Genomic DNA, 27,418 nt, shown 5'->3' on the forward strand with positions numbered 1-27,418 from the left:
CTGGTCACGACTCCCATCTTCTCATGAAGCATCTGGAATCTGTCTTTGGATAATGGCTTGGTTAATCTATCTGCCAGCATCTCTTCTGTGGGGCAGTACCTCAGCTGGACCTCCCCTTTTTCTTGTAAGTCCTGAACATAGTGGTACTTAGTTCATCTCCAACATTTCATTGGGCTGTATCTCACCAGGAGAAGCGGGAGAGACCAGATATATGCAGTTGAAGGTTGGTCTCCTAATGCCAGGTATAATGAAGCTGAGATGTTGTGGGTGCTACCTATTGTGGTCCTTCCACCTTTGTTGTGGTGGAAGGACCTGCTTCTGTGAATCCATGTGAAGTCAAATGCTTCTGAATTGTTTACTCATTCCAAACACTAGTTCTCTGACATTGTGGGAGGGGCTAGTTTCATCTACTCATACTTGGAAGCACAGACCTATGCAGTGCCTCATACTATTGGCCAGACCCTATCACTTTTCAAGATCAATAGAGCTTGCAAAGGAAAACAAAATTTGCATTTCTGAAAGGAAACAGGCTGTGTTCAGTCCTGTCCAAATTCACTTGACATGAGGTCACGATAGAAACTACTCTAATGGAGAAAGTCCATGGACCGGGTCTCACAATCCGTGAGACCCGGTTTGGGGCAGTGAGTGGGAAGAGCGGGCTAAGCCCGTTCTCCCTGCTCACGAGCGGGGAGGGAGCCCTGGGCAGCTGGATCAGCCGCCCACACGATTAGCGGCTCCGAGGAGCTCGGCGGCCGCGTGCCCCCTGGAAGCCCCAGTATGCCCTGCACGAGACCCCCGGAGCTGGGAGGCGGCCTTTCACCTCCCCTCCAGGGGGTCTACTCATGAGTAGGCATGGCGTGAAGCTGCACCACGGCTACTCACAATTAAAAAAAACAGGTTTGCGGAGCACTCACTCCGCAAACCTGGTTTGGGGGCAGGGGTTCTTGAGTGGGTTACCCGCTCCAGAACCACCGGGCTCGCAGGCGAGCCCGGTGGTTCTGATGATCGGGGAAAATCGGGCTAGGCTTTCCTAGCCCTATTTTTCCCGATCATGGGAATAGCCCCCGTCTATTTCTGGGGTTGTTTTTCTCCCTGTTGACTTTCAATGGAAATGGAGAGAAACTACTCCACCATAGAGAGTCTATGCATTTCTGGAGTGGTTTTTTCTTTTAACCGTATGTCATACATTTATTGATAACATAAATATCAGAACTGGTGAGGGGCTATACGTTTGGATATATCGGGCATCAAAGTGCAGATGAGTATGACAAGAAGTGCGTAGCTGGGAGTACAATGGTTTGCTTCTTTATGCACATTTACAAAGCTGGGGATAAGTATTTATCCCCATAACTCAGGATGAGGGTTAAAAGCAGAAGGGCCCTATCCTTGTTTGCATTTGACCACCCAAGCCATACATCATTTAAATAAAGAAGGAAACCTTTATTTATCTATATCGAGCAGCTGCTAAATGCTGTGCAAAATCCAATCCCTGATAATGCATGGAATATGTTTGGCAAGAACAAGAAGAAGAAAAGCTTGGGTCCCCATCTGTGAAATTATGCAGTAAAAAGGAAGAGTGATGCGTGTGTGGGAGAGGTGTGCACAAATGCTCTTGGAAATCCATTGATCTCTTTCTTTTTTGTTGCTGGTTGGTTTCAATGAACACCCAGCTTTATGCATCGGAAGCCAGCTGAAAGGAGGGCACTTCCATCTCTGCCTCTCATGCATATTCAAGGATTAGCATGAAAGCTTTGAGTTATTTTTAAAAAATGGGCCAATTATGTCGATTTTACATGATTGTTAGCTTTGATATTAAAAGAACGCTTGCCATGGCAACACATGTGATCATAGCTGCTTGAGTTTGTCAGGCTGAAGAAAAGATAGAGATCTAATTCCCACCATCCCTTGCTCAAAAATGTAAAGAAACAGACATAGAAATAGACATGGGGAGGATGAATCTCATTGTCAGAGGTGACCCTAAAACTGACCCATGGGTGCAATCTGTGAAGTTATTTCTGAGCGTGCTGTTCCTTCTGGCAACACATGCCAAGCAAACCAAAGAAGTATGGTTTGGCAATATGGGAGGTGCTGTGATACAGAAACATCCACCGAAAGGAGCTGCGCAAATGAACTACCATTTGTTTTCATAGGTCTTTTGCAGGAGAACCTCCCAGTAGTTTGTGTCACAGTTTATTCATGTACGTGTGTGTGTGTGTGTGTGTGTGTGTGTGTGTGTAGTTGGAGGTGCTGCTTGAATTTTCTGCCTCAGACATCAAAATTGCTTGGGCATGACCTTGCTCATTGTTTGTGTCATATAATAATATGGAATATCTGAACTTATATCAACAGTATCAAAGCAAAATTCAAGAAATGGCATGCATGGGATCTTGCCACAAATCACAAAAGGTTCTTTTCCTGTACTTTGTGTACACTGCAGATTTGGCAAAAAACTAAAAAAACTTTAAAAACCCTACCCCACCCCCAGTCTCCACCACCACTTTTGTGTTTTGTTCCTTTGGACTTTCCCTATTCTCTAGAGTAGGGATAGTCAAATTCTGCATTTCCAAGGGCCACTGTATTCTCCACAGGGTGGTCTTAGAGTGAAGGTGTGTTGCTGCACAATCTGACCCCCGTCCAGGACAATTGGTTCTATAACAACATCAGCATCACTTTGCAATAGGGACTCTATACTTACCAAACATGTGTGAGGTACTCCAGTTGGAGAGTGTGGAGGGCTAAAGAGGGGATCTAAAAGATCCCCTCCAGATCCACTGCCTAGCAGTGATGTTTTGCCCTTCTGGAACATATATGACAAGATAGTAATGTGATACAATTCATATGGAATTATATGGAACAACAAAATAAGATTGTTCACATGACTGAAATCCCTGGTGGCTAGGGGGTCTGGGGGAAAGAAAAGAGTATACCTGATCCTCTTACTGTTCCGCACTGCTGCACACATGATCACTGCTGCATTGCAGCATTTTAGAGGCTGGGGAAATGCCACTTGGCCTCCAGAAATCCAACAATGCACCACACAAGTAGCGCAGTGTATTGGGAGATTCCCCCTCAAGCCAGGCATTCTAGGCACTGGGCTCTGTGTTTACTAAGGCTGCAAGCAGCCGGAGCAGACACAAAACCAGGATCCCTGGTAGAAGGGTGCAATTGTGCCCTTCTATCTGGGTAATAGAGCAGGGGGGATTCCTGGGTTACCCAGCAGCCACAATCCTGGCACTTCACACAAGCAGGCCTACCCCAGTAGGGCTGCACAAGCCCGGATAGGGCTGCTTGTATGAACAGCTTCAATGTCTCATTGCATCTTGAATCAGACTGGCAATTGGCTGTGGCATTACATACAAAACTCCAAGAAAGAGACACCATAGAAGAGTGTAATGTCTTTCCATCTTATGAGTTCTGCAAATTATTTTCTTTTGCTTGCAAGCAAAAATGGTAAAAACATTTACCACAGCTTGATTATAATTTGGTAAGGCCTCTAGGTACCAGATAAGATTGTTTTATAGCCACCTAATGGCGCAGAGGGAAATGTCTTGCCTAGTAAGCATGAGGTTGCCGGTTCGAATCCCCTCTGGTATGTTTCCCAGACTATGGGAAACACCTATATCGGGCAGCAGCAATATAGGAAGATGTTGAAAGACATCATCTCATACTGCATGGGAGGAGGCAATGGTAAACCCCTCCTGTATTCTAAACCCCTCCTGTATTCTAAACCCCTCTGACTCCTGTATTCTAAACCCTTCCTGTATTCTAACTAAGACAACCACAGGGCTCTGTGGTCACCAGGAGTCGACACCGACTCAGCGGCACACTTTACCTTCATAGGTCACATTCGTTTTGCAGATTTCCAGTTGGCCATCGCTACTCTAATGACAATTTGGCTTGGTTGTAGATAATAGACACACTGGAAGGAGAACAATTAAGGCACATGTGGGCATTTTGAATTATTTGTCCAAAGTCAGTTCTCAAGCCTATCACGTTAATCAATGTAGTCTGTTTGGCAGACAATAGGGTAATCAATTGGGTGAGACACTTATGAGAACTGGTCTTTCATAGACCCAGTAAGAAATGAAGAGCCATTATTTCAACTATAATACATAACGTATTGCATTTTATACATTTAAAAAGGTAACTACGCACACTTATTGAATACAGATTCTCTATTCTTCTGCTCTTTGGAAGCAAGACTGCTGTTAGTTTGTTGCTCAAAGTCTTTATGTTCAATAGGTTTGATTTTTCCAGCAGCTGTGTTGTCTTGCGATGTGAGCACTCTCCTCCACTAATCTCAATTCTTCTCCCTTTTCTTGTTGCCAGTTTCAGCTGCTAGGAACTGTGTGCAATCTTTCATCTTTCATCCCTAACTCCAAGTAGGTATGACAGCAGATGTTGCCCATGATATTGCAGTGCCTGAGGTGAGGTAGGGGATGGAGCCACTCTGGGAAGAGCAAAAGGTTCCAAGTTCCCTCCCTGGCATCCCCAAGATAGGGCTGAGAGAGATTCCTGCCTGCAACCTTGGAGAAGCCCCTGCCAGTCTGTGTAGACAACACTGAGCTAGATGGGCCTATGGTCTGACTCAGTATATGGCAGCTTCTTATGTTTCCATGAGGTGCAAAATGCTGTCTTGCCCAATGCCCCTGATGGGGGCCAGCCCTCTTTCAAACCAACTTATGCTAGCTTTGAAAGTGCATGAGAGCCTGGGGAGAAAGAATGTTGTTGGCAGCCTCCTCTTTTCTCCTTGTGTTTTGTGCACACTTTCCAGTGGGTGGAAGGAGAAGCACTCCTTGCAAACTCTGCATGGGTTAGGTTGGTCCCAAAGAACTACTCCAATGGCAGTGCTGCCACCCTGCTGGGGCCTCAGTAATTTGCTGCCTGAGGCAACTGCCTCACCTTGCCTCATGAAAGAGTCACCCATGTATGGCAGTCTCTTTGAAGCACATAGTTGATATATATGATGGTATATAAATATCTGTCATTGTAATTGACTCTAGTTTCCTCAGATTACTGCTCTACTCCATGCACATGAATGCAGTAAAGCTGTGGGGTGGGCAGTTTTTTTTGGGGGGGAGGAAGGCAACCTTGGGAAAAGGTACAATGCCAACATTTTAGAGATAGTATTCTGAGGCAAGTAGTGCCCTTCTCCACCAGCCAAAAACTGATCCACACTAGACTTGTAGGGGTGATTTCCTCATTCCCAGTGTGATCTGGGGAGTTCAGAAAGAGCTACTACTTTGTTCTTGTGTATCCCTTTGAGTAGCTTTGACAGAGACAGAGAATCAGCCTGTTCCATTCCTCATAGGAACATAGGAAACTGCCATATACTGAGTCAGACCATTGGTCTATCTAGCTCAGTATTGTCTTCACAGACTGGCAGCTTGGATTCAAGTAAATATGTTAACTTTGGCTCGCCTGTCTCTTCAGCTGCACACAACAAATGGCTCCTCTCTAAAAATAGTAGCTGATTAGATTTCTGTAGGCTCAGTTGTAAGCTCAGTCTAAGGTAAATAACCTTAGAACATATATAAGTAACTAATAAGTATGTGGCATCTAGGTCTTGCAAGCATATGATCTCCATGTTTTAAGAGCGGAAAGTCTTGGATATGGGTAAAGCACTAGCAGCTTTGGTGAATGCAATTTTAAAGTGCCTTTCAAATGTTTCAGCTTCTTCAAGAGAAGATAACATGGGGGCTTACAAAACCACTGGGAGATATTTGTTGCTCCAGACCCATTTTCAAATGGCAAACATTTGATGAGCAAAACAGATCACTGTGGAAAGGATGAATAGTGCAGGGTGTTGTTCACAAGATGCCTTTGAACTAAAGGTTTTAGAGCTGTTCATTGCAACCAGTGCTTGTTCTGCTGTTATGACATTGGGGCAGAGTGATTGCTTTCTAAGGAGGCACCAGTTGTGAGCAACTCTAGGGATAAAAGATGAGAAATTAATCAAGTAAAAAGAGTCAGAGAAGGGCAGGAATGCAAAAGCAATTCTGCCTCCAATAATGCAGATCCCTCCAAGGACATGAAAATTGTAATGATTAGTAATAATGATGGGACAGAGTCAAACATGGAAATGCCATTTTAATATAGTGGGTGACCTTGTCAGAAATAAATGGTGCACAAAGCATAATAATATCAAATGGGCATAAGCTGTGAAGATAAATATGTGTGGTTTTTGTATGTTTGCAATAAACTAAAATATTTAGATGAAATTCAGCAGCTACAATTTCTAGTTGATTACCATTTTTACCCCTTCCTGACAGGTTTTTATCTTTGTAATTTCACTATATACGGTTATCTGTAGAGATGTGTAATCCCTTTGTTTCTCATTTCAAAATTGGATTACATATGACAAACAACCTTTGCAATCAATGTGCTGCAATATTTGACCCCAATTTGTAGTTGTTGTTGTATCTAACTTTTACAATTGGACTGAATTTTAGTTCAGCTGTTCCATATGATATGGCATTTTTTCATGTGAAAGTTAAAATATTCCACCAGAATTGCAACACTTTTCAAACAAAAGTGAAAGTGTACTGCTGCAAATTTTGCTGGAGAAGGTGTTATGAGCAGCTCATTTTTCTGTATTAGCTGCAGAATGTTACACTCTGAAGCTTCACTGTACATTAACTTGAACGACAATGAGGATTTGCTAGACTGCTGTGGAGAAATAAGCACATAAAATATACTGCATGTGTCAATATTTACAGACATTAGCTATTGCCTGTGGGGGGGGGGACAAGACAAAATCTGAGGTGTTGCCACTGAGAGAAATAAAATTCTGATAGATCTATTAGAGGATAGATCATTTTTCTACCGAGACTTGACACAAATGTCATATTTTGAGTCCCTTGAGTGTAGGAGTTTGTATGACTGGAAACAGTCAGTCTTCACACATTGGGTAAATAGAAAGATATCTTTGTTTCTCAGCTTTCTATTCATTCAGAGGGTTTGTACTACGTTTAGAAGACTCCTCTTCTAGTGAGTGGTATTTCGAAGCTTGACATGTTTTATTAAGCCTTCCAGATGTTAATAAAAATGGAGATTCTATGTGGTTCGTTAGAATAGGGATCCACATCAAGAGTATTCTGTTAGAAAATTGTACAATGGGAAGATTCTTTAAGGCCACAAATATGCCTTCTAAAATCTAGAAGGCAACAGAAACAATATTCCGGTATTCACACCAACAAACTCCTTTAACGCTGAAACAAACTTAAGTTAGGAGAGAGGAGCATTACAAAGTTTTTAAAACTTTGGAAAGATTGTGGACAAAGTTGAGCAGTTTTAGGTCTAACTGATTTCTGTGGGAGAATGTTAAGCAGTAACTTGAATAAATTATACAGATTGACTTAGCTTGCAACATTTCTAGGCTGTAGAATTCAACTTCGTTGGTGCAGAATTTTGACTTTTTTCTTTAAGCACAAAATATATATACCTTGGGTTGACTCCCCTATTCTGGGATGTTGGCTGACATCCAGATAAGTATTCTAAGGATGAGCAGGAGCTGCATTATTCCAACAAGATTCTGCTCTTCACTGAAACAGAGTCCTCCTGAGCAGCAGAGTGCACATGTTGGGGGAAAGCAATTTTTACTGATTTCCCCTGCCTCTGTGACTGCTTCCAGGAATATGCCCCTGAAGATCACAGAACCCTCAGGGACATATGTGTAGAAGGCAGAAAACCAAAAGAAGAAGAAGAGGAGATCAGCAAAAATTGTTCTCTCACACAAGCTCTGCTGCTCAGGAAGACTCTTGCCGGAAGGATGTAGCCTCTTGCTGTGTCTTCAAAACAGTGCTCTGGACATCAGCCATTATCAGCCATACTCTTGAAGATGTTTGAATCTAATTATCCATTTTATTTATTTATTTTTGCATTTATATACCGCCTTTCGTTAAAAAGATAACCCCAAGGCGGTTTACAAAAGTTAAAAACATACAATAAAAAGACAATAAAAACATCATGTTAAAAATATAAAAACATAAAAACAGGCATAAAAACAATACAACAAATAAAAACACAGAGAAGCTGCAGTAGAAAACGATCATGTAAAAGCCTGGGTAAAAAGCCAAGTCTTTAAAAGCTTTCTAAAAGCCGTGATGGAGTCCAAGGAACGAATGGCCACTGGGAGAGCATTCCAGAGTCTGGGGGCAGCAACAGAGAAGGCCCTGTCCCGAGTGCACGACAACCGGGCCTCCCTCATTGTCGGCACCCGGAGCAGGGCCCCCTCAGATGTCCTTGTCAAGCGGGCAGCAACCCTTGGGAGCAGGCGGTCCCTCAAATACCCCGGGACCAAACCGTTTAGGGCTTTAAAGGTCAAAACCAGCACCTTGAATTGGACCCGGAAACAAACCGGCAGCCAGTGCAGCTCTTTCAAAATGGGGGTGATATGTTCCCAACGGGCAGCTCCGGATAAAACCCTCGCTGCCGCGTTTTGCACTAGCTGCAGTTTCCGGATATTCTTCAAGGGCAGCCCCACGTAGAGCGCGTTACAGTAATCCAGCCGCGACGTGACTAAGGCGTGGGTAACCGTGGCCAGATCTGCCTTCTCGAGAAATGGACGCAGCTGGCGCACCAGCCGAAGCCGTGCAAAGGCACCCCTGGCCACCGCCTCCACCTGAGCTTCCAAAAGCAGAGCCGGGTCCAGTAGTACCCCCAAGCTGCGTACTTGCTCCTTCAAGGGGAGTGCAACCCCATCCAGAACCGGTAAAATCTCCTCATCCCGATTGGCTCTCCTACTGACCAAAAGTACCTCCGTCTTATCCGGATTCAATTTCAGTTTGTTAGCCCACATCCAACCCATCACGGCCTCCAGCCCCCGATTCAGGACATCCACCACCTCCCTAGGATCAGATGACAAGGAGAGATAGAGCTGAGTGTCATCCGCATATTGCTGACAACTCAGTCCAAATCTCCGGATGACCTCTCCCAGCGGCTTCATGTAGATGTTAAACAGCATGGGGGACAAGACCGATCCCTGCGGGACCCCACAGGCCAACGGCCACGGGGCCGAGCAGTAGTCCCCCAGCACCATCTTCTGAACCCTCCCCTCAAGAAAGGACCAAAACCACTGCAACGCAGTGCCTCCGATTCCCATACTCGAGAGGCGGCCCAGAAGGATATCATGGTCGATGGTATCGAACGCCGCCGAGAGGTCCAGCAGAACCAACAGGGACGCACTACCCCTGTCTAGTTCCTGGCATAGGTCATCCACTAGGGCGACCAAGGCAGTCTCAGTCCCATACCCGGGGCAGAAGCCAGATTGAAAAGGGTCCAGATAATCCGTATCATCCAAGACCCTCTGCAGCTGGGACACCACCACACACTCCATCACCTTGCCCCAAAAGGGGAGGTTAGACACAGGTCTATAGTTGTCCAGGTTGGAGGGATCAAGGGAGGGCTTTTTTAATAGAGGTCTTACCACTGCCTCCTTAAGGCACGATGGCATCCTGCCCTCCCTTAATGAAGCATTAACGATCACCTCCAGCCATCTACCTGTCCCCTCCCTGGCAGCTTTTATTAGCCATGAAGGGCAAGGGTCAAGAGCGCACGAAGTCTCCCGCACACTGCCCAGGATCTTGTCCACATCCTCAGGCCGCACCAACCGAAAAGACTCCAACACAACGGGACCAGATGGTACCAAAGGCACATCTGCCGGAACTGCCAAAACTCTGGAGTCCAGGTCAGCACGGATGCAAGCAACTTTATCTGCAAAGCGACAGGCAAACCGATCACAAAGAGCTGTAGATGGCTCCTCCCCCATTGTCTGGGGGGATGTGTGGAGCAAGGTTTTCACCACACGAAACAGCTCTGTTTGTCTGCACTGAGCAGACGCAATGGAGGCGGAGAAAAAGCATTTCTTCGCCGCCCCCACCGCCACGGCGTAGTCCCTAAAATGGGCTCTAGCCCGTGTTCGGTCGGATTCGTGACGACTCTTCCTCCAACGTCGCTCCAGCCGTCGCCCGAGTTGCTTCATCGCCCTAAGCTCCGAGGAAAACCAAGGAGCCGAACGGGCTCCACCAAGCCGGAGAGGGCGCTTGGGGGCAACCGTGTCCATTTGATAACCTGAATAAAAGAGCTAAAATAATACCTTTGGGATTTAATTATGCATGCAGTATTGTTAATGAGTTGTGTTTTTCTGTTATCCTGGTTAATATCTTTACAGGCATGTAATATCTTTACAACATCCTGGTTAATATCTTTACACACTCTGTGTGTGTGTGTGTGTGTGTGTGTGTGTGTGTGTGTGTGTGTATTAATTGTGTCCTAAACGTCTTCATCATACAATCCATCATGCGTTGTGAAATGAAGTATTTTTTCTTGAATCGTGTGACAAGAGAATTCCTGCCTTCACCCACATCTTGGAGATCAGAGATGTCCTTCAGCTCCACCCTTCAGCAATTCTGAGTGCCTTTTTAAGAAAAAAAAATGTTAGAGGATGTACAAATGTCCCTTCCCTTTCTCTGGGCCCTTTTGAAGCTGCAACATTTCAGGCAACATACTGTAGCATTTTCAGAAAGCAAGGGTTTCATCTTCAAATGCATGTCCCTCTGTAGTACATATCTAACTGTATTGTGGGTAAAACATTAGAAGTTGCTTGTAGGTAGTTGCAAAGTAGGAAAAGTAACCTTGTATCAAAGGTTTCCTTCTTTTAAAGTACTTAATGGCCAGAATATTAGGAATCTAACGGAGAGCATAATAGCTGAGACTGAAACTAGAGGAACTGCATTTAATTTGACCTAGATATCACACACGTATTCTCTGCATGTGTCGGTGTCAGGAATGGGGGTGGCATTTGGCTCAATTTCAGGAGCCAAAATGTCTTTTAGGAACACCTTTTCATTTAGAATATGCTGCTTGTGAATGTTGTTGATGTGAGTACAGAAGCACAAGATAGACCTTTTAAAAAAAATCAAATTTACATTCGGGTCAAATATGGCTTTTTCATTACACATATGGGAAAATATAACTTGATTTAAGCATAATTTGTGAAAGAGAGCCTTAGCATTCAAGCAGCTAAATAGTTACATTTAAAATCATTGAAAATTCCAGGCACATAAAATAATAATAAAGAAAGAATCCCAAACTGCTCATGACTTGTAAGTGAAAACCCCATTTAATTATGGAAAATCATTGGCGAGAATAAACACAGATGGGGAGATGACTTAAATGGCTTTTGTGACCATGAGTGCTTTGCATGGATTAACAAATTTAGATTAGGAAATGAGTTCTCCACTCTCCCTCTTCTTAGAAACACTTGTTAGCCTAATTTTTCAATGAACTATCTGCTGAAACTGAATGATAATGTGTGTCTATATCAGCACACTCTGACACCCAAATCTATTAGCAATGATTTTGCAAACAAGGTATTAATCAAAGCTACACTTGACTAATTTTAAATGGACTGGCTCATTTTTACTTTTCATTTATTTTTAACAATTTCACCAGTTTCTATTTTAACTCAGCTTCATTGCTAAGCACTCCATAGCATAGCTGGCAATGTCCATTTAAACAAAATGTATATGCCGTTGAGGCTATTTGCCTTACATGTCTTATCAGTCATAAACTTTATCCTGACAAATTAATAAGATGAGCAGAAGATGGATCCCCTCACTCCGGAAAGAAGTAGTAACTCCAGTTTGAGTTGAACTAGAATTATCACCCCCTCTTCCCTATGAAAGCAAGAACTGCAAGTTGCATTCTACAAGAGGCTAAGTGGATCTGTAACTAAGAATAGCCCAGGGGTGGAAATGCTACATATAGTCTTTAGCCCAAATCTTGCTTATTCCCACTAGGTGGTTTGTTGGTAAAAGACAGGCAGGGAAGATATTTGAGCCTCTTCCTCTTTTGAACACCAATCTGAACACAAATTTACTACTCCTGTGTATTTATTACAGCTGTATCTTCCTCTGAGGCCACCTTAAGTGGCACAGCAGGGAAATGCTTGACTAACAAGCAGAAGGTTGCCAGTTCGAATCCCCACTGGTACTTTATCGGGCAGCAGCAATATAGGAAGATGCTACCAAAGAAAACCACAGGGCTCTGTAGATGCCAGGAGTCGAAATCGACTTGACAGCACGTTTGTTTGTTTGTTCAATTTATAGACCGCCCTTACAAAATAGCTCAGGGCGGTTCACAAACATCAAAGACCCTTTAAAACAATTTAAGAGCACTGGAAGGCCAGGCCGAACAGGTAGGTCTTTAGGGCTCTCCTAAATTCCAATAAAGAATTCAAATTACGGGTGTCTGCAGGGAGCACATTCCACAGTCTAGGAGCGGCTACAGAGAAGACCTGCCTCTGGGTCGCCACCAGACAAGCTGGTGGCAACTGGAGCCAGACCTCCTCAGATGAACTTAGCGTGCAGTGGGGATCAGATCGAAGAAGGCACTCTCTAAGGTAACCTGGACCTAAGCCATTTAGGGTTTTAAAGGTAATAACCAGCACTTTGTATTTTGTTCAGAAACATATTGGCAGCCAGTGCAGCTGTTTTAAAACAGGCATAATATGGTCTGTCCGGGTTGCCCCGGAGACCAGCCTTGCTGCCGCATTTTGAACAAAATGAAGTTTCCGAACTACGTACAAAGGCAGCCCCATGTAGAGCACATTACAGTAGTCAAGCCTGGAGGTTACCAGCTGGTGCACCACTGTTCTGAGGTCATCTTCATCTAGGAATGGATGCAGATGTCGAATCAGCCTACGCTGATAAAAAGCACTCCTGGCCACAGCCTCCACCTGAGATACCAGAGTGAGGCTTGGATCCAGGAGTACCCCCAAGCTGTGTACCTGCTCCTTCCAGGGGAGTATAACCCCATCCAGCACAGGGAGATCTAACTCATCCCTCAGATTCTGAGCCCCTACAATGAGCACCTCCATCTTGCTTGGATTCAGCTTCAATTTGTTATCCCTCATCCAGCCCATTACTGCCTGTAGGCAGGTATTTAGGGAATGAACGCCATTTCCTGATGAAGCAGATGAAAGAGAGAAGTAGATTTGGGTGTCATCAGCATACTGATAACACCCAGCACCAAATCTCCTGATGACTTCACCTTTACCTATCTTTCTCTGAGGAGCTCAGGGCTCTGCGCTTGGACTTGTCCCACTGTATTTATGCAACCAGGAGGAGCTATTTGCTTACAATGCATTGAGATTTATACAACTGGTCTCAATACTTTTGTCTCATGTTGGAACTGCCCACACCTTGCTTGGTGGCGCTGCCCTTTGGATGTTTTCTGTTATGCTCAACTGTGGAACAGATGGCTCAGTTGGGAGGTGGGGCGAAGTAGAAAAGGCTTAGAAGGGGGGAGTTTTAAAGGTGTGGGGAACATTGTTAAGCCCTCCTTGAAATTCTGCTCCTATACCTGTCAGCCCTTAAAGGCAAAGATGCTTCCTTGGATCTATAGGGGCTACAGCAGCAAAGCAAGAACCATGAATGAAAGGCACTCATAAATATCCATTGGTGTGCCACAAGCTGTATATTCTAAAAATAAAATAATACATTTCAACATTACAACAGCAACGGATGATCAGGATGCCCCCGCTCTCCACCCCATCTTTATACCTTTGTAGAATGCTTGAGACATTCGGCTGGAAAATCTCCATGGCAACTCCTTGATGCTACCTTTTGTTCAGCTGATATCCTGCCGAGTCACATGATCTCCAAGCAGCGTGAGGATGAAATGCTGCACAGCAGCAGCCCGCTTTATTGTCCTCATTAAGTGACTATCTGGGAACATGAAGGGCTACTGGATGGGGCTTCTTTTACAGAGATTCATGCCCAACATGGCAAGCTGCAGAGCCCCCACAGCTCACCACTCTTGATCCTGCTCTCCTTCCCTCATTTTATTGCAGTAGCTCTCCTTGTTTATTCAGTCAAATATACAATAGTAAAAGACTGATGCTCTCAAAAGGTGTTTCCTCATTATCTAGTTTGTGTGTGGGTGTGTGCAGGTGCTTGAGTGGATGTTACTGGATGAGTCAGCAATGCTTTTAAGGCCAGATGCTAAAAACATGTGCCGCAGGCATCACCTATACAGAGGTGAAAAATGAGTAAAAGGTCACACAAATGATGCTTTCCTTTCCAGTTTGCAATAACTAGGAGGCTCCCTTCCATGTTTCTACTCTAGCATGCCCAAATGGTGGTGTTTTTACAACTGACTGACAGCCCCAGACACAAGAAGAGCAACGTGGCAGATCCTGGCTTGACTGAAAATGGTTTCACACCAGAGGGTAAATTTCAGCTGGGTAAGATTTAAAAGTGCCCCTATTTCAAGATTAAAAGCCAAAACTCAACTTACTCTGAGACTTAGTGGGGAGAGCAAGCCAGGCAAAGTAGCAAAACTTCAGCTTCTTGTTGGCTCTGAGCAGGGGTGTGGCTAGGAGAGAGGGGGCCCATGTTCACCTCTCTCCCTGGCAGCCCCTGGGAGTGAGAGAGATAAAGAAAATAGGGAGGGGTAGGGCTGGGGGCCCTTAGGAGCTGGGGGGCCCAGGTTCTTTGAACCCATCCACTCAATGATAGTGACTCCCCTGGCTCTGAGCTTGTAGCCTAAGGGCCAAAGTAGGTGAGCAGAGCAACTGCATGTATGTTAAACATATGTTTGACCCATTTCACTATAAAGTGGTGGTAGGGTCTAGAGAAAGAGACTTTTCTACCTTATCTTGCTATACTCCACCATTTTGAAGCAGTTTATCCCTAGCATGGCTTCAATAAATAAGTGAGCCCTACTTTCCTTTCACTGTCTCTACAACTGAGCTAAATGTGGTCCAAATTGAGGTCCACAAGTTAGATCTCATGCACCTCAAATGTTCATGCGTCTGCCATCTTGGATCGGGATGGATGACATCATTACAAACTAAACCATTGAGGTGTCCCTGTATGTCACTCAATACAACTGTACCAAATTTGGTTCAAATCAGTCAGACAGTCCTCAAGTTAGTGCACTTGCACCTGAAAAGTTCATACGTCCACCATCTTGGATCGGAGTGGATGACATCATCACAAAGGACACCATTGGCGTGTAGCAAATTAGCACAGCTGTAGCAAATTTGGTTCAAATCAGATAGACTGTCCACAAGTTAGTGCACTTGCGCCTCAAAGGTTTACATGTCTGCCATCTTGAATTGGGTTGAATGACATCATCACAAACTATGCCATTGAAGTATCCCTGTGTGTCATTCACTGCAACTGTAACACTGCAACAGCCTCCGAGATGTGCAAAACATAATAAATAAGGAAGGTGGGGAAAATTTCTCTTATTTGTTGGTAAATTTAATTAAAATGCAGGTGCAGACGCTGGCCTCTACATTCCCTTAGGCTATGAGCCCAATTTACAATATACAAACTAGTGAAATCAAGTGACATTAACATCCAGTTTCCCCAAATGGATGTAGTATATAGTAGATGTGTTGGTGTTGCAAGTCTTGTACTGGATGTGAATCCTGTTTCCAGTCAGTAAATCATTAGCATTGTAGTGGAGTCCTGGTGTGCATGAATGTGATTTATTCAGCACTTATTAGAGTTCTGTAAGTATGGTTTGAATACAAATGACAAAGTCATCTAAATGAAATAGATATGTTTGATAACAGTCACAAAAGCATTTACTTTGCGCTGGCAAATGTATCTGTAACTTGTATTTGATCAGATGCGTTTGCATTTTAATGAAGACTTGCATTTGGATTGGAAAAATTGTTAAGAGCAATATCATTATTTTGGAATTAATATTAATGGTGCAGCAGTAGGTGGAACATCTTAGCAACCCACAAACAATAAGTAGTATGTAAAAAAAAACAAGAGCCTGCAGAATTGGTTAAAAAAAAAAAATCATAGTTAATGTAGACAAAGAAAGAGGAATAAGAAGAAGGAAGATACCAGGATAACGTAGCATGATCCAAACTGTTATTGCAATGCCTGTGAGGTTTTTGAAAAACCAATTCTCCTCTCTTATTACCTCTCGCAATAGTATTTTGCTAGAGGAAGCTACCATTGTTGGGTGGGGGCAGGGTGGCTCTCAGCATTGTGCAAGATAGATGCGTTATTAATAATAGGTTATAGTTCATAAACTAAGATTAGAGCAACACTGTATAATTTTTACACCTGCTTAACAAATATCAATGTTTGATTTTTAAACTGAGCAGGTCTATGCCTGGCTTGACCCCCAATCACAACAGGTATGCAAGGGCAGATTGCAGTTAGTTACTCACTGGAAGAGGGAAATGTACTCTGTGCATGCTCTGATGCACTCTTCTTAGTATTTAAGAGTCAGGAGTGAGTCTTGCAATGAAAACAGGTTCTGAGGTTAAGCCTTTGCAAATTTCTAAAGCTCAACACTGATTAATCAAGGTTGACTCAGCCTTCCATCCTTCCGAGGTCGGTAAAAATGAGTACCCAGAATGTTGGGGGCAATATGCTAAATCATTGTAAACCGCTTAGAGAGCTCCGGCTATAGAGCGGTATATAAATGTAAGTGCTATTGCTATTGCTAATGGATATATTGACTTAGCTGCCCTGATTTCCTATGGTGCCTAGCCAACTATTAGCTGAGTAGATTAGTTCTTTGGTTGCTGAGCAACTTTTGTTAAATGAAGGCTTCAATTTCCGTGAAAGGTTAAGCATGCCCAAACCCATTGGCTTAAATAGGTTTAGGAATGCCTAATTCTGCATAAAGACACCTAATGGCACAGCAAGGAAATGACTTGATTAGCAAGCCAGAGCTTGCCAGTTTGAATCCCCGCTGGTACCTAAATTGGGCAGCAGCAATATAGGAAGGTGCTGAAAGGCATCATCTCATTCTGTGTGGGAGATGGCAATGGTAAACCCCTCCTGTATTCTACCCAGGGGCGTAACTATAATAGGGCAAGGGGAGACAGTTGTCTGGGGCCCCCCAGATGAAAGTCACATGACTGACTCCCCCAGCCACACACCCACCCGGGCTTCCTTCAGTTGCATTCATCCTCCGAAATTGATGTGAGTGTTAAGACCTGGAGCTACCAGAACAGCATGTCTTTCTCTAGTACCATTAAAAGACTTGCATCATCCACAATTTACAAACCCTTTAAAAATAATTTAGAATGATGTTCTATTGTGGCACATAGGATATATATTATATATATTCTACTTCAGTGTGGGAGGGCCCATTTTAAAATCTTGTCTCTGGGCCCACTCCAACCTTGCTATGCCCCTGATTCTACCAAAGACAACCACAGGACTCTGTGGTTGCCAGGAGTCGACACTGACTCAATGGCACACTTTACTTTACATTACTTCTGCATAAGTATTGCCTGGATGCCATGGACTTTCAAATGGCAGCTTGTCGGTGAAAGTCATTTGGGCCCTTCTTTTTTCATATCAAAAGAAAAAGACAGATGGCACTTGCTGCTTATGGTATGTGTGCATTTGCAACTTGAACGCTTCATAGAGGGAACTGAAAGGTTGAAACTAATGGATTGTTCACACATTAAAATAGCAAATTCTAGTAAGGAAACTTGTGGGAATTTGCTTCATTCTGCTTTTGAAGTGCATATGCTTAGCAAACCTCACTCTGCCATGCTGTGGTTTGTAAAAGACAAACCGCAAATGGAGTGCAATCTAAATAACCACACATTTTTTACGCAAATATAATCCTAAGCATTTTTTATATCAAACTAAGTTCCAATAATTTCAGTAAAATATGCTTGTTAAGTGAACTGAAGGTCATCTCCTACAAACGAGTCAACTTTTGTATCAGTGACTTTATGATGACTAAAAGCAAGGATTTCCCTGTCAGTGGGTCAGATGTGTTTCGAAATGTCTTCCTCAGTGAGGAAGGGCCTTGTAAGAGAAGGTTACAATTTAAGTTGATGAAGATTTACTTTAAAAATTTTCTATTATAAAATCCTTTTTAAAGAGAAAAGGAGAGCCTTATACACAGGAGGAACAGTGTAGGAGGAGGAAATGTGTGAGTCAAGATAAATGAATTCTATAAAAGTGATGTTTTCCTGAAGGTACAGGTCACTGAGGAAGACTTGTGTCAAAATGCACCTGACCCATTGGAACTGACCCACTGAAAAGGATACTTATACTTGGAAAAGACTTCTTATTTCTTGGTGGAAAGGCATTTGGTCTTCATAAGGACTTTGGCTCACTGTGAGCCTACTTTGACTGCTCGGGGATGTTTTTGAATTCATTTTGTATTGTATTATTGTCTGCACGGGAATGTTTTTGTGGTATGATGTTAAATGTGTGTAGTTGTTTTATGTAGAACTTGTCAATTATATTACTATATCCATTTTCAGTTCCATTCTGAGTTTTTGGCAGTCTATTATTACACCCGTTGCTTGTTCTGGTCTTTCTTTGCATTTGTTTTTGGATCAGCACCCTATTTGGTGTTGTGTTTATTCTGAATGCCAGAGACTTGATTTTTGTCCAGCTTTGTGATGCTGTTAATATTGATTGTGTTGCTCTGCATTGTTCTCTCCACTTCCTACTTTCATCACCAGAAGAGCAGCAGCCTGAAGCAGGCAATCTTTGGTTTGCCAAACCTCCTCTCACTGCCTGGCATGAGTCTTCACTCCTTCACACTCAGACCGCCCAGAGCCTTTGGATGGAGTGGTCTATAAATGTAATGAGATAGATAGATAGATAGATAGATAGATAGATAGATAGATGCATTCAGCATCACCAAATGCCTTTCCACCAAGTCTTCACTACTTCACACCACTTCATGAGTCTTCACTACTTCACACTGTCCAGAGCCTTTGGATGGGGCAGTCTAGAAATGAAATGAAATCAATCAATCAATCAATCAATCAATCAATCAATCAGTTGCTTTCAGCATCACCCCTGTTCTTGAATTCAAGGCAAACTTTTTGGATGAAGCAATGAATCAAAAGTTGCATTTAAAAATGCACAGGAACCACATACTACTCGTGACTTCTGGCAATCATGAATTTACACGGTGCTTTTCAAAAGAAAGGGCCAGCCGCCTTTTTCACAGATGCTCAGCAGCAAGTCCGTACCTTCCACTTGTCCTGTGTGACCTGATCCCTGTGGTTTGCCTTCAGATCACTCATCTGTGGTCAATGCATTACGTAAGATGAGGAGCGTTTGTCAGTGTGGGATGGAGCTGCAGGCACATTGTGCGGGGGGAGGGAGAGCGCAAGTGGCGGAGCCGAGGAAAGCCTCCCTGCAAGCTGATCCACAGAGTGAGGAGTTTCCAGAAAGGCAGGTTGGCGGCGGCGGCGGCGGCTGCTGCTTCGGTGAGGGAAAGTCGCGCTGGGTTTTGACATGGCTTCGTTCCTTTGGGATACTTGAAGAATAACAAGAGAGACTAAGTTGGAGAAAGAGGATTGGCATGAGGAAGAAACCAAAATGGAAGGGCTCCTATCTCCAATGAGAACTAAGGTAAGGAAATGAATGGCCGTGTGTCCTTTGGAAGCTGCTTTTGAAGAACCTGAAAGAGGCCATGTGTCTGTCTCCATGAGGAGGAGGTTGACTTGGATGAAAAGTCTGTGCCCCCCTCCCGCCCCACGATGAATCTGTGCTTATGGATGCAGCTAGGTGGGTTTTAGAACGGCCAGACAGCTGGAGGGAGGAGGAGAGGAGAGAGACCTCATTCTTCTCCAACAGTGCTTCAGAGGGGTTGCTTTGTAAAGTATTTCTCCTCAGACAGTCCTACTTTAATCTGAATTTCTAGTCGGAAAGCCTCTCATTGTATTGTGTGAGGGAGCCTGAAAGCCTGCGCCCAGGGAGGGAGCTGTTCAGCTGCGAGAGTACCTGCATGTGTCAGGGGCTTTGTATTTGCGGAGGAAGCGCATTTTTCAGACAACAAATTGCAATTAGGCAAGGAGTCAACATGGCTTTTATTTACCTCTGCCTATTGTAAAGCATTTCTGTGTGAAAGGGATGGAATTTACTTGGGAGACTGTGAAAGGGCATACTTGAAGTAGGGCTTTGTGTCCTTCGGATTTGCAAGACTAGCAAACTAGTTGTTGCTCATGTGTGCGCTGAGAGAGAGAGAGAGAGAGGGCTCTTTTCTTTTTAGAAAATAAAGGGAATGCCAGAGAAGCAAAGTTCATGATCATTTTGCTTCTGTATTTGCAACTCTTATTTGCATTTGGTTAAGCAGAAGTAAGCCTCCTGGTGGGCCAGTAGTATCCCTAACATTCCTCTCTCTCTAACTTTGTGACGAACGAGTGATGTAAATATAAAATCTGTTACTCCTAATCCATTTGGCATTTTTAAATTTGCAAAATACTTAACTCTCTTCATTTTGTTGGCCTTCATAGCAACCCTGTGAGAGAGGGCACTGTTCCCAGTTTACACTTAGATAATGTGAGGAGAAATAATGACAGGTCCAGGGCCACTCCAGGAGTCTGTGGCAGAGGTGGGACTTGAGGTCAGCCTTCCAACATCCAAGTACCACACTGGCCGTGTTCATATGTTATGTTCAACTTTTGTGCAATCTGTGTACACTGTATACAAGTACAGAACTGTATGCAGGTACAGTTATTCACATGTTAAGTTGAATGCAAATGCATTATACACTTCCTGTCTGTATCCAGGATTTCAAGGGTTCACTTTTAAAATAAATACAACTACAGTAATTCAAACAAAAACATATACATATGTACAGACATCTGAACACAGGTATAATATAATGTCTGACTAGAGACTTTTTGCTAAGTACGTGTGTGTGTGTGAGAGAGAGAGAGAGGGAGATCGAGGGTGAGAATGAGTGTGTGTGTTTCTGGGTTATACTTCTTTGTCACTCTAACATTAACAAAAAACAAAATCCAAGGTGGAGATATGCAAATGGAGATAGGTGTGGTTCTCAGTACATCCCATAGGGTCCTGTGGGGCAAATGAATGGACTCAGTGTGGGCAAAACTTGTTCCAGACACTGCTGACAAGCACTCCTGCAAATGGGCCCTTCCCCTCTCTTTGCCATTAGTAATGACAGGCATTTAACTGTTGCTAGAGACGTTTCCTGCCAATCTAGCTTCATTCTGTTAGCACGGAGGGTGTTCATCTTACTATGATTACTGACTTACTACATTCAACTTGTTGTAGGGAACCACATGGAATATGGTCTTGGGAAACAGGCAGAATATAGTAGTGAAGTGGTCGACTATGTGTGAAATCACTTCATAAGGCTTGGTGTCATGTTGGTTTTCTTAGTCTGGGGACTGCGAGGGAGAGGGCGGGGAGAGATTGTGGAGATAATGATGCTATTCTCACATGCAACCTAACCCAGGCTAGGGAAGCCTGCACATGATAATCACTGGGATCAAGCCCAATCCTGGCAGTGCTGTGCTGCCAAACCTGGCTTTCTGCCCCAGCTTTTAACCAGGGTTAAGGGCATGGCTGCACCCTTAACCCCAGCTAACTGCTTGTGTGACTGCCTGGGCTGCTTGCAGCCCAAGCAGACACAGAGATGAGCACCCGTCTCCCAGGGGATTCTGTTAGTGTACTGTGCTTGTCACGTGGTGTATTGTGGGATACCCAATGTCGTGCGCCTCACAGGAGAGCCGCATGTGTGAACTGGTCCATCCAGTTTGCAAGACATTTCATGGAGCATCACTTTACCTGAACCCCCATAAACATCAGACTATCTCCACTGCATCCCAAGTACTCATTTCTTAATCCTTGAGCCCCTCACCCATGCCAGTTTTTATCCATTGAAAGCTTTGATCTTATGCTGGTGGGTGGCAACCCTGAAATGGGTCATGATCATATCTAAAGTGGGTGCCACACAAATATTGAGATTATTCTGATGATCAGGCGAAATTGGGCTGGGAGAGCCTAGCCCAATTTCGTCTGACTGTGAGCCACTGGGCTTGCATGTGAGCCCGGTGGCTTCCAGATAGTTAACCTGCCTAACTATCCCTCCCCTTAAACTGGGTTTGCGGAGTGAGTGCTTTGCAAACCTGGTTTTCAAAATTGTGAGTAGCCACAGTGCAGCTACTCATGAGTAGACCCCCAGCCGGGAGGCTTAAAAGCAGCCTTCCGGCTTGGGGGTCTCTCCAGTATGCCCTGCGCGCTTGTTCAGGGCATACTGGAGCTTCCAGGGGCCACGCAGCCCCCGATCCTCCCAGCCCCTGCTGGCTCCGTCACGGAGCCAGCAGTAATGTGGGCGGCCGCTGTGGCCACCCAAAGCAGACTGTCTGCTTGTCTGTGAGGAGAGCGGGCTTAGCCCCCCTAGAGGCTCTTCTCACTGATCGCGAGAAAAGCCTCGTTATTTTGAGAGAGAAGGAAAAAGAGGTAGTGATAAAGATTGTCTATGACTACTTATTTATATTTATATGCCACTTTTCAATAAAAGTTCCCAAGCGGTTTACATAAATATAATAAATAAATAAACAAACAAATAAATAAAATAAAATAAAGAATTCCTGTCCCCAAAGGGCTCACATTCTAAAAAAGAAATATAAGATAAACACCAGCAACAGCTACTGGAGGGATACTGTGCTGGGGCTGGAGAGGGCTATTTGCTCTCCCTCTGCTAAATAAAGTGAATCGGAGAGGGGAGATAGATATTAGATAAAGGTAAAATTAATGAATAGGATTAAAAGTGGGTCTGATGTTGCAGATTGGAGGGATAATGGTGAGTCTGCAAAGGTTGCAAGCCACTTACTGAAAGTGAATAAAGTGATTCTAAGGGACAATTTCACTTTGGTGTCCATCTGGTACATAATGCTTAGCTCTCAGATGCTGGGGGTTGAATCTCTTTTTTTCTGTCTAGAAAGCCCTCACCCCCACCCCCTGTTTGGAAATTCTTGCCTCGTGTGTGGGGACACTCTTTGGTAGTTCAGTGTGTAAAATGCACTCTGCACCTGTTTAGGTGTATTTTGAACTAGTCATTTCATATGTTCCAGGACTGTCTGCTGGTGCTAAAAACAGATGCCAGGACTGGTCGTTGGCACAAACTGAGCCTTGCCTGTACAAGGCACACTGTTCTTACATTTCTGAAATGTTGCATGTCAGCACTCTTGATATTAAATAAATGTTAATGATAGAAGCTGCAGCAGCATTGGAACAGCAATTAAAAAATATAATACCCCAAGCTATTCATATAGACATGCAACCATGAATAAAATATTGTTTTTCTGAGTGGGTGATTTGCCAAGCACTTATCTAATGTAGCCTGGTAGAAAGCAATGGTACTGTAATGAATTGCTCCCTTAAAGATTACTTAGAAATACAGATCCACACCCTTTACTGTTCTGCCTTTTAGAATAAGAGCCAACCAGTCAACTCTTTTTATGTGTTAGCTTCAAACTCTGTTACATTAAAAACCATTATATTAATGATAGAAAGCATTACAGCATAATCCAATGATTTAGCGGGGTTAAAAAATGGTTTTGATTTTGTTAATTGTTATAAAAATGCTGGGGGCCAACATTAATATGATCATTCTTTTTGTTTTGTTTCTTCCACTAGTGTGTTCTTTTCATGTTTCATTAACAAACTATCACCAGAAAACATTTTTCTATAGCTTAACCTGATGTAGTAATTTAGTCTTAGGAATTTACACCTATTATGAGGAGGGAGGACACGTGGCAATTGCTTCTTTAGATAGGATTTTCTTCAGTTAATTCCTGCCCCCCCTTAATCCTAGCTGCAGGTTTTATTAAAAATTCTGTGTTCAATTTGCTGGACTCACTGGACAAAATTGTAACAGTATTGTTGATATTTCCACTGTGCTCATTTGTCCATTTCATTGAAATGGTTGCCTGAGGCAAACTAGCATGATACTGATTTGCCATCTGTTTAACATCAGAATTACTGTTTGCTGTACATATAATATTGGGGTGGCATTTAATAATAAATATAGTCAGAACCTGGAATGGCAAGAATTAAGTGAAATAGGAGTTTATATATATGGGCATTATATGATTATATAATGATTATAGAGAGGAGAGCTGGTCTTGTGGTAGCAAGCATGACTTGTCCCCATAGCTAAGCAGGGTCTGCCCTGGTTACATATGAATGGGAGACTTGATGTGTGAGCGCTGCAAGATATTCCCCTCAGGGGATGAAGCCGCTCTGGGAAGAGCAGAAGGTTTCAAGTTCCCTCCCTGGCTTCTCCAAGATAGGGCTGAGAGAGATTCCTACCTGCAACCTTGGAGAAGCCGCTGCCAGTCTGTGAAGACAATACTGAGCTAGATAGACCAATGGTCTGACTCGGTATATGGCAGTTTCCTATGTTCCTATGTTCAAAATAAACTGCCATCCATCATAACTCTGCAGAGCTCAATAATATTTCCACAGCTCATAATCTTTGTGACACACCCAAAGTTAGAACAATTTTACTGGATCGGACAATGGTTGCAATCCATAGGTACGTTTTAAGCATTTCCAAGAGCCATGTACTGTGGCATTTTTATCTGAAGAGCACACACACACACATATATCTTCTAAATCTTCCACCCAAGACTGGTTTGAGAGGGACAGTGTGATTGCAAGACTGGTAAGTCATAAGATCATACCACACTGTCCTTGAAAAGCACCACTATTCTCATTTGTTAACACCCAAACAGTTCAGAAGCTGGTTGAGAGAATTCTCCCTTTGCACATCCTGTCTCTACCATGCCTTTTTTCTATCCTGTCCTGCTTCTACTAAAAAGTGTTTCATGTCCTGCCTGAAGGCTGCCAAAATCCTGGAGCCAACACAGTGTCTGTCTATTCCAAGTGCAGTTCACCATTTGGCATGGGGTGGAACAAACAGTTGTTTGAGAAACAAAAACCCTTGGGTATGCAGAATTAGTTACATAATATTGTGGATCCTGAGACCTCACAGTATGTCCTCTCTGCAAGAAGAGCTGAAAAAGAGAACTGCACCCAAAGCAAAAAAGGAAGACCTGTCTTGAAATGGTGCTAAACAAGCCCAGTTTGATTATGGACTGATTTGATTAAAGCCCTCCCAATATATTTCAATCTTGACATACCTGATAGGGTTAATGTATAGTTGATCACAAAACAGTTTGTAAGGCCTAGAGCCTTTGGAGTCAGGTGGTATATAAATTAAATGAATAAAGTACTTTGGGTAGTAAAAACTCCAGGCAAATACTAAATCAAACTAATGATAGATATATTAAATTTGGCATCCACATTGCATTTACAACAATACATGGGTTCAAAATTAAGGGAGGAAAATAGAGAGCTGACATTTCTCTCTGTGGAACCATATGGAGAGCAAGTTTAATGTATATTTTTAAACTAATTTGCGTACTCTCCAAAGTACTTAGCAGATGGCAAGAGCAAATGCTTGCAGTTCCAGAAGAATGAATGCAAATCCAGTAACCAAAAATGAAACCTTGTGGCTAGCATTTTTGTGTGTGCTTTATTGTGGTACAGTAGAGTTAATAGTAATTTGCCATTTAATATTGTTTTTCTACTTAGCAGATGCAGAATTATTTCACAGGCTGCTTTAAATCAAGTGTAATGTTAGGGAGTACCTTTTAAACATTGTTCATTTATCTACCTGTGTGCATTTGTGTACAATGAATGTGGAGTGTGATATATTGAACTTAGCCTGCAGTTTTCTGCTATCAGTTGATGTCAGTGGACTTCGAGATGTGTTACTGTGGCACTGGATTGCAGCTTTTGACCTGGTCCTACTTTGGGATTTCTTTAATAGAAAACAAAGGGATGTTCACAATGAAATGTACTTAAATGTGAAATAAATAAGTGAAATAACAGAATAATCCTTTTGTTAATATAATTTAGATGGTAAGCATTATTTTAAACTTGTGTTAGTGACTGCGAACAGAGCCATGAGCTAGTTAATCGGGTGGGAAGGGAGAGAGAGAGAAACGGGATTGTGAAGGTTTCTGTTAATCTTTGTGTTTAAACCAGGAGTTTGTACCCCAGCTATTGTTGAACTGTGGTTTGAGATGATGGGCATTGTAGTCCAAAAACATCTGGGAACCCAAGTTTGAGAATGCCTGTGTTACATTATTACCATGATTTCATGGTTGTATGAACAAAAGGATAGTTAAGAGTTATCTAATCTGTGCTGGAATTTGATAAATAATGTTTAAAGCTTTTCATTTGCTTCGTACTTTGTATTTTTTTATTTTATATGCTCTTACCAAGAACAGCATTGCAAATGGGAGGAAACGAATACAAAGTTGGTGATTTGTCCAAGGCTACACTCGTGTCCTGCTCATGAGATGCTTGATGCACACGCTGGATTCTGATGCACAAAGGATGTTGCCTTCTTTTTCTTTTCTTTTCTGGCAAGGCTCTTGTGCCTTTTAAAGCTTTTCCCCATTCCTGGTTGCCATGCTAGAAGAGGATGTTGCTGTGACATTCCTGCATGGTGTATGGTTTTTAAAGGCATAGGAGCCCTTCTAGAAAACACATGGTAACCCTAGATGTACACACAGATCTCCTGGTGTGTTTTTCACACAGCAGGCTTCAACACAAGTTTACTGTGAAGCTTTACAGCAAGTTAGAAGTTGCCCCTCCCCAAGCAACACAAAGTGGATCTTTAAACCCTGGATATAAATCTGGCTACACCCTAATGCACAATGAAAAACCCGAATTGTTTGTGAAGTGCTCCCCGATAGCTCACAGGGACAGTATGTGAATGCACACCCTCCATTCCAGAGAACATGTGATCTAAATCTCTATGTGAAAAACGCCCTGACTGCTCTTCTGTAACTAGGGACATGCACAGTACACTACTCATAGAAGAGAATGAGAGAACCTCTGCATACAGAGGTCCATGCACATGGAGACTTGGATCAAGGCAAAGGTAAAATGTGAACCGAGGTTAACACTCGGTTTTCTGTCCCTTGTGTCACAGTGGCTCTCAATTGCTATTACCCTTGCACAGCCTATGAAACAGGTGTCTCCCCTCCCTCCATCTAGTACTCCTCATTTATTTGCTTTCTGTACTAAGTTACTTTAGGTAAAGTATGCCGTGGAGTCGGTGTCGACTCCTGGCGAGCAGAGTCCTGTGGTTGTCTTTTGGTAGAATACGGGGGGGTGGTTACCATTGCCATCTCCTGCGCAATATGAAATTATGCCTTTCAGCATCTTCCTATATCATTGCTGCCCAATCTAGGTGTTTCCCATAGTCTGGGAAACATACCAGCAGGGATTCGAACCCGCAACCTCTGGCTTGCTAGTCAAGTCATTTCCCTGCTGCACCATTAAGCGGCAGGTTACTTTAGATGTGTTTATATTTTAATATAGAAATAAGATGAATGTAAGTCCTCTGGAAAGGACAAGTATTTCCTCTTGAAAGTCCTCAGTGAAGCACAGAATCTTAATGGTCTTCTGTATCTGACTGTGGGGGGGAAAGAGCAGTGAATGATATTTCTTATACCTTCTTTGTGAGATTAATCTTTATGTCACTTGAGCTCCAGAACCTTCTCTTGGAATCAGAGTTCAGCTCTGTGACATGAGTCTACATATCTGGAACAAAA

At 43.2% G+C, this 27,418-nt stretch overlaps 1 protein-coding gene across 3 annotated transcripts in view; it reads left to right on the forward strand.

The window, feature by feature from the left end:
- FRMD4A (FERM domain containing 4A) overlaps positions 1-27,418 on the forward strand; it is a 614,972-nt gene that overhangs the window by 105,806 nt on the left and 481,748 nt on the right. The window contains exon 1 of one of the 3 annotated variants that reach the window (XM_053257646.1): positions 19,129-19,382. The exons of the other annotated variants lie outside the window; for them this stretch is intronic. Coding sequence (XP_053113621.1) covers positions 19,350-19,382 — 33 coding nt within the window. The 5' untranslated portion in view covers positions 19,129-19,349. Of the gene's footprint in view, positions 1-19,128; positions 19,383-27,418 lie in introns of those variants that run through there. 3 annotated transcript variants of the gene reach the window in all.

This window comes from Hemicordylus capensis, chromosome 5, assembly GCF_027244095.1.
Source record: "Hemicordylus capensis ecotype Gifberg chromosome 5, rHemCap1.1.pri, whole genome shotgun sequence".
In the NCBI taxonomy this organism is placed as follows: Eukaryota; Metazoa; Chordata; class Lepidosauria; order Squamata; family Cordylidae; genus Hemicordylus; species Hemicordylus capensis.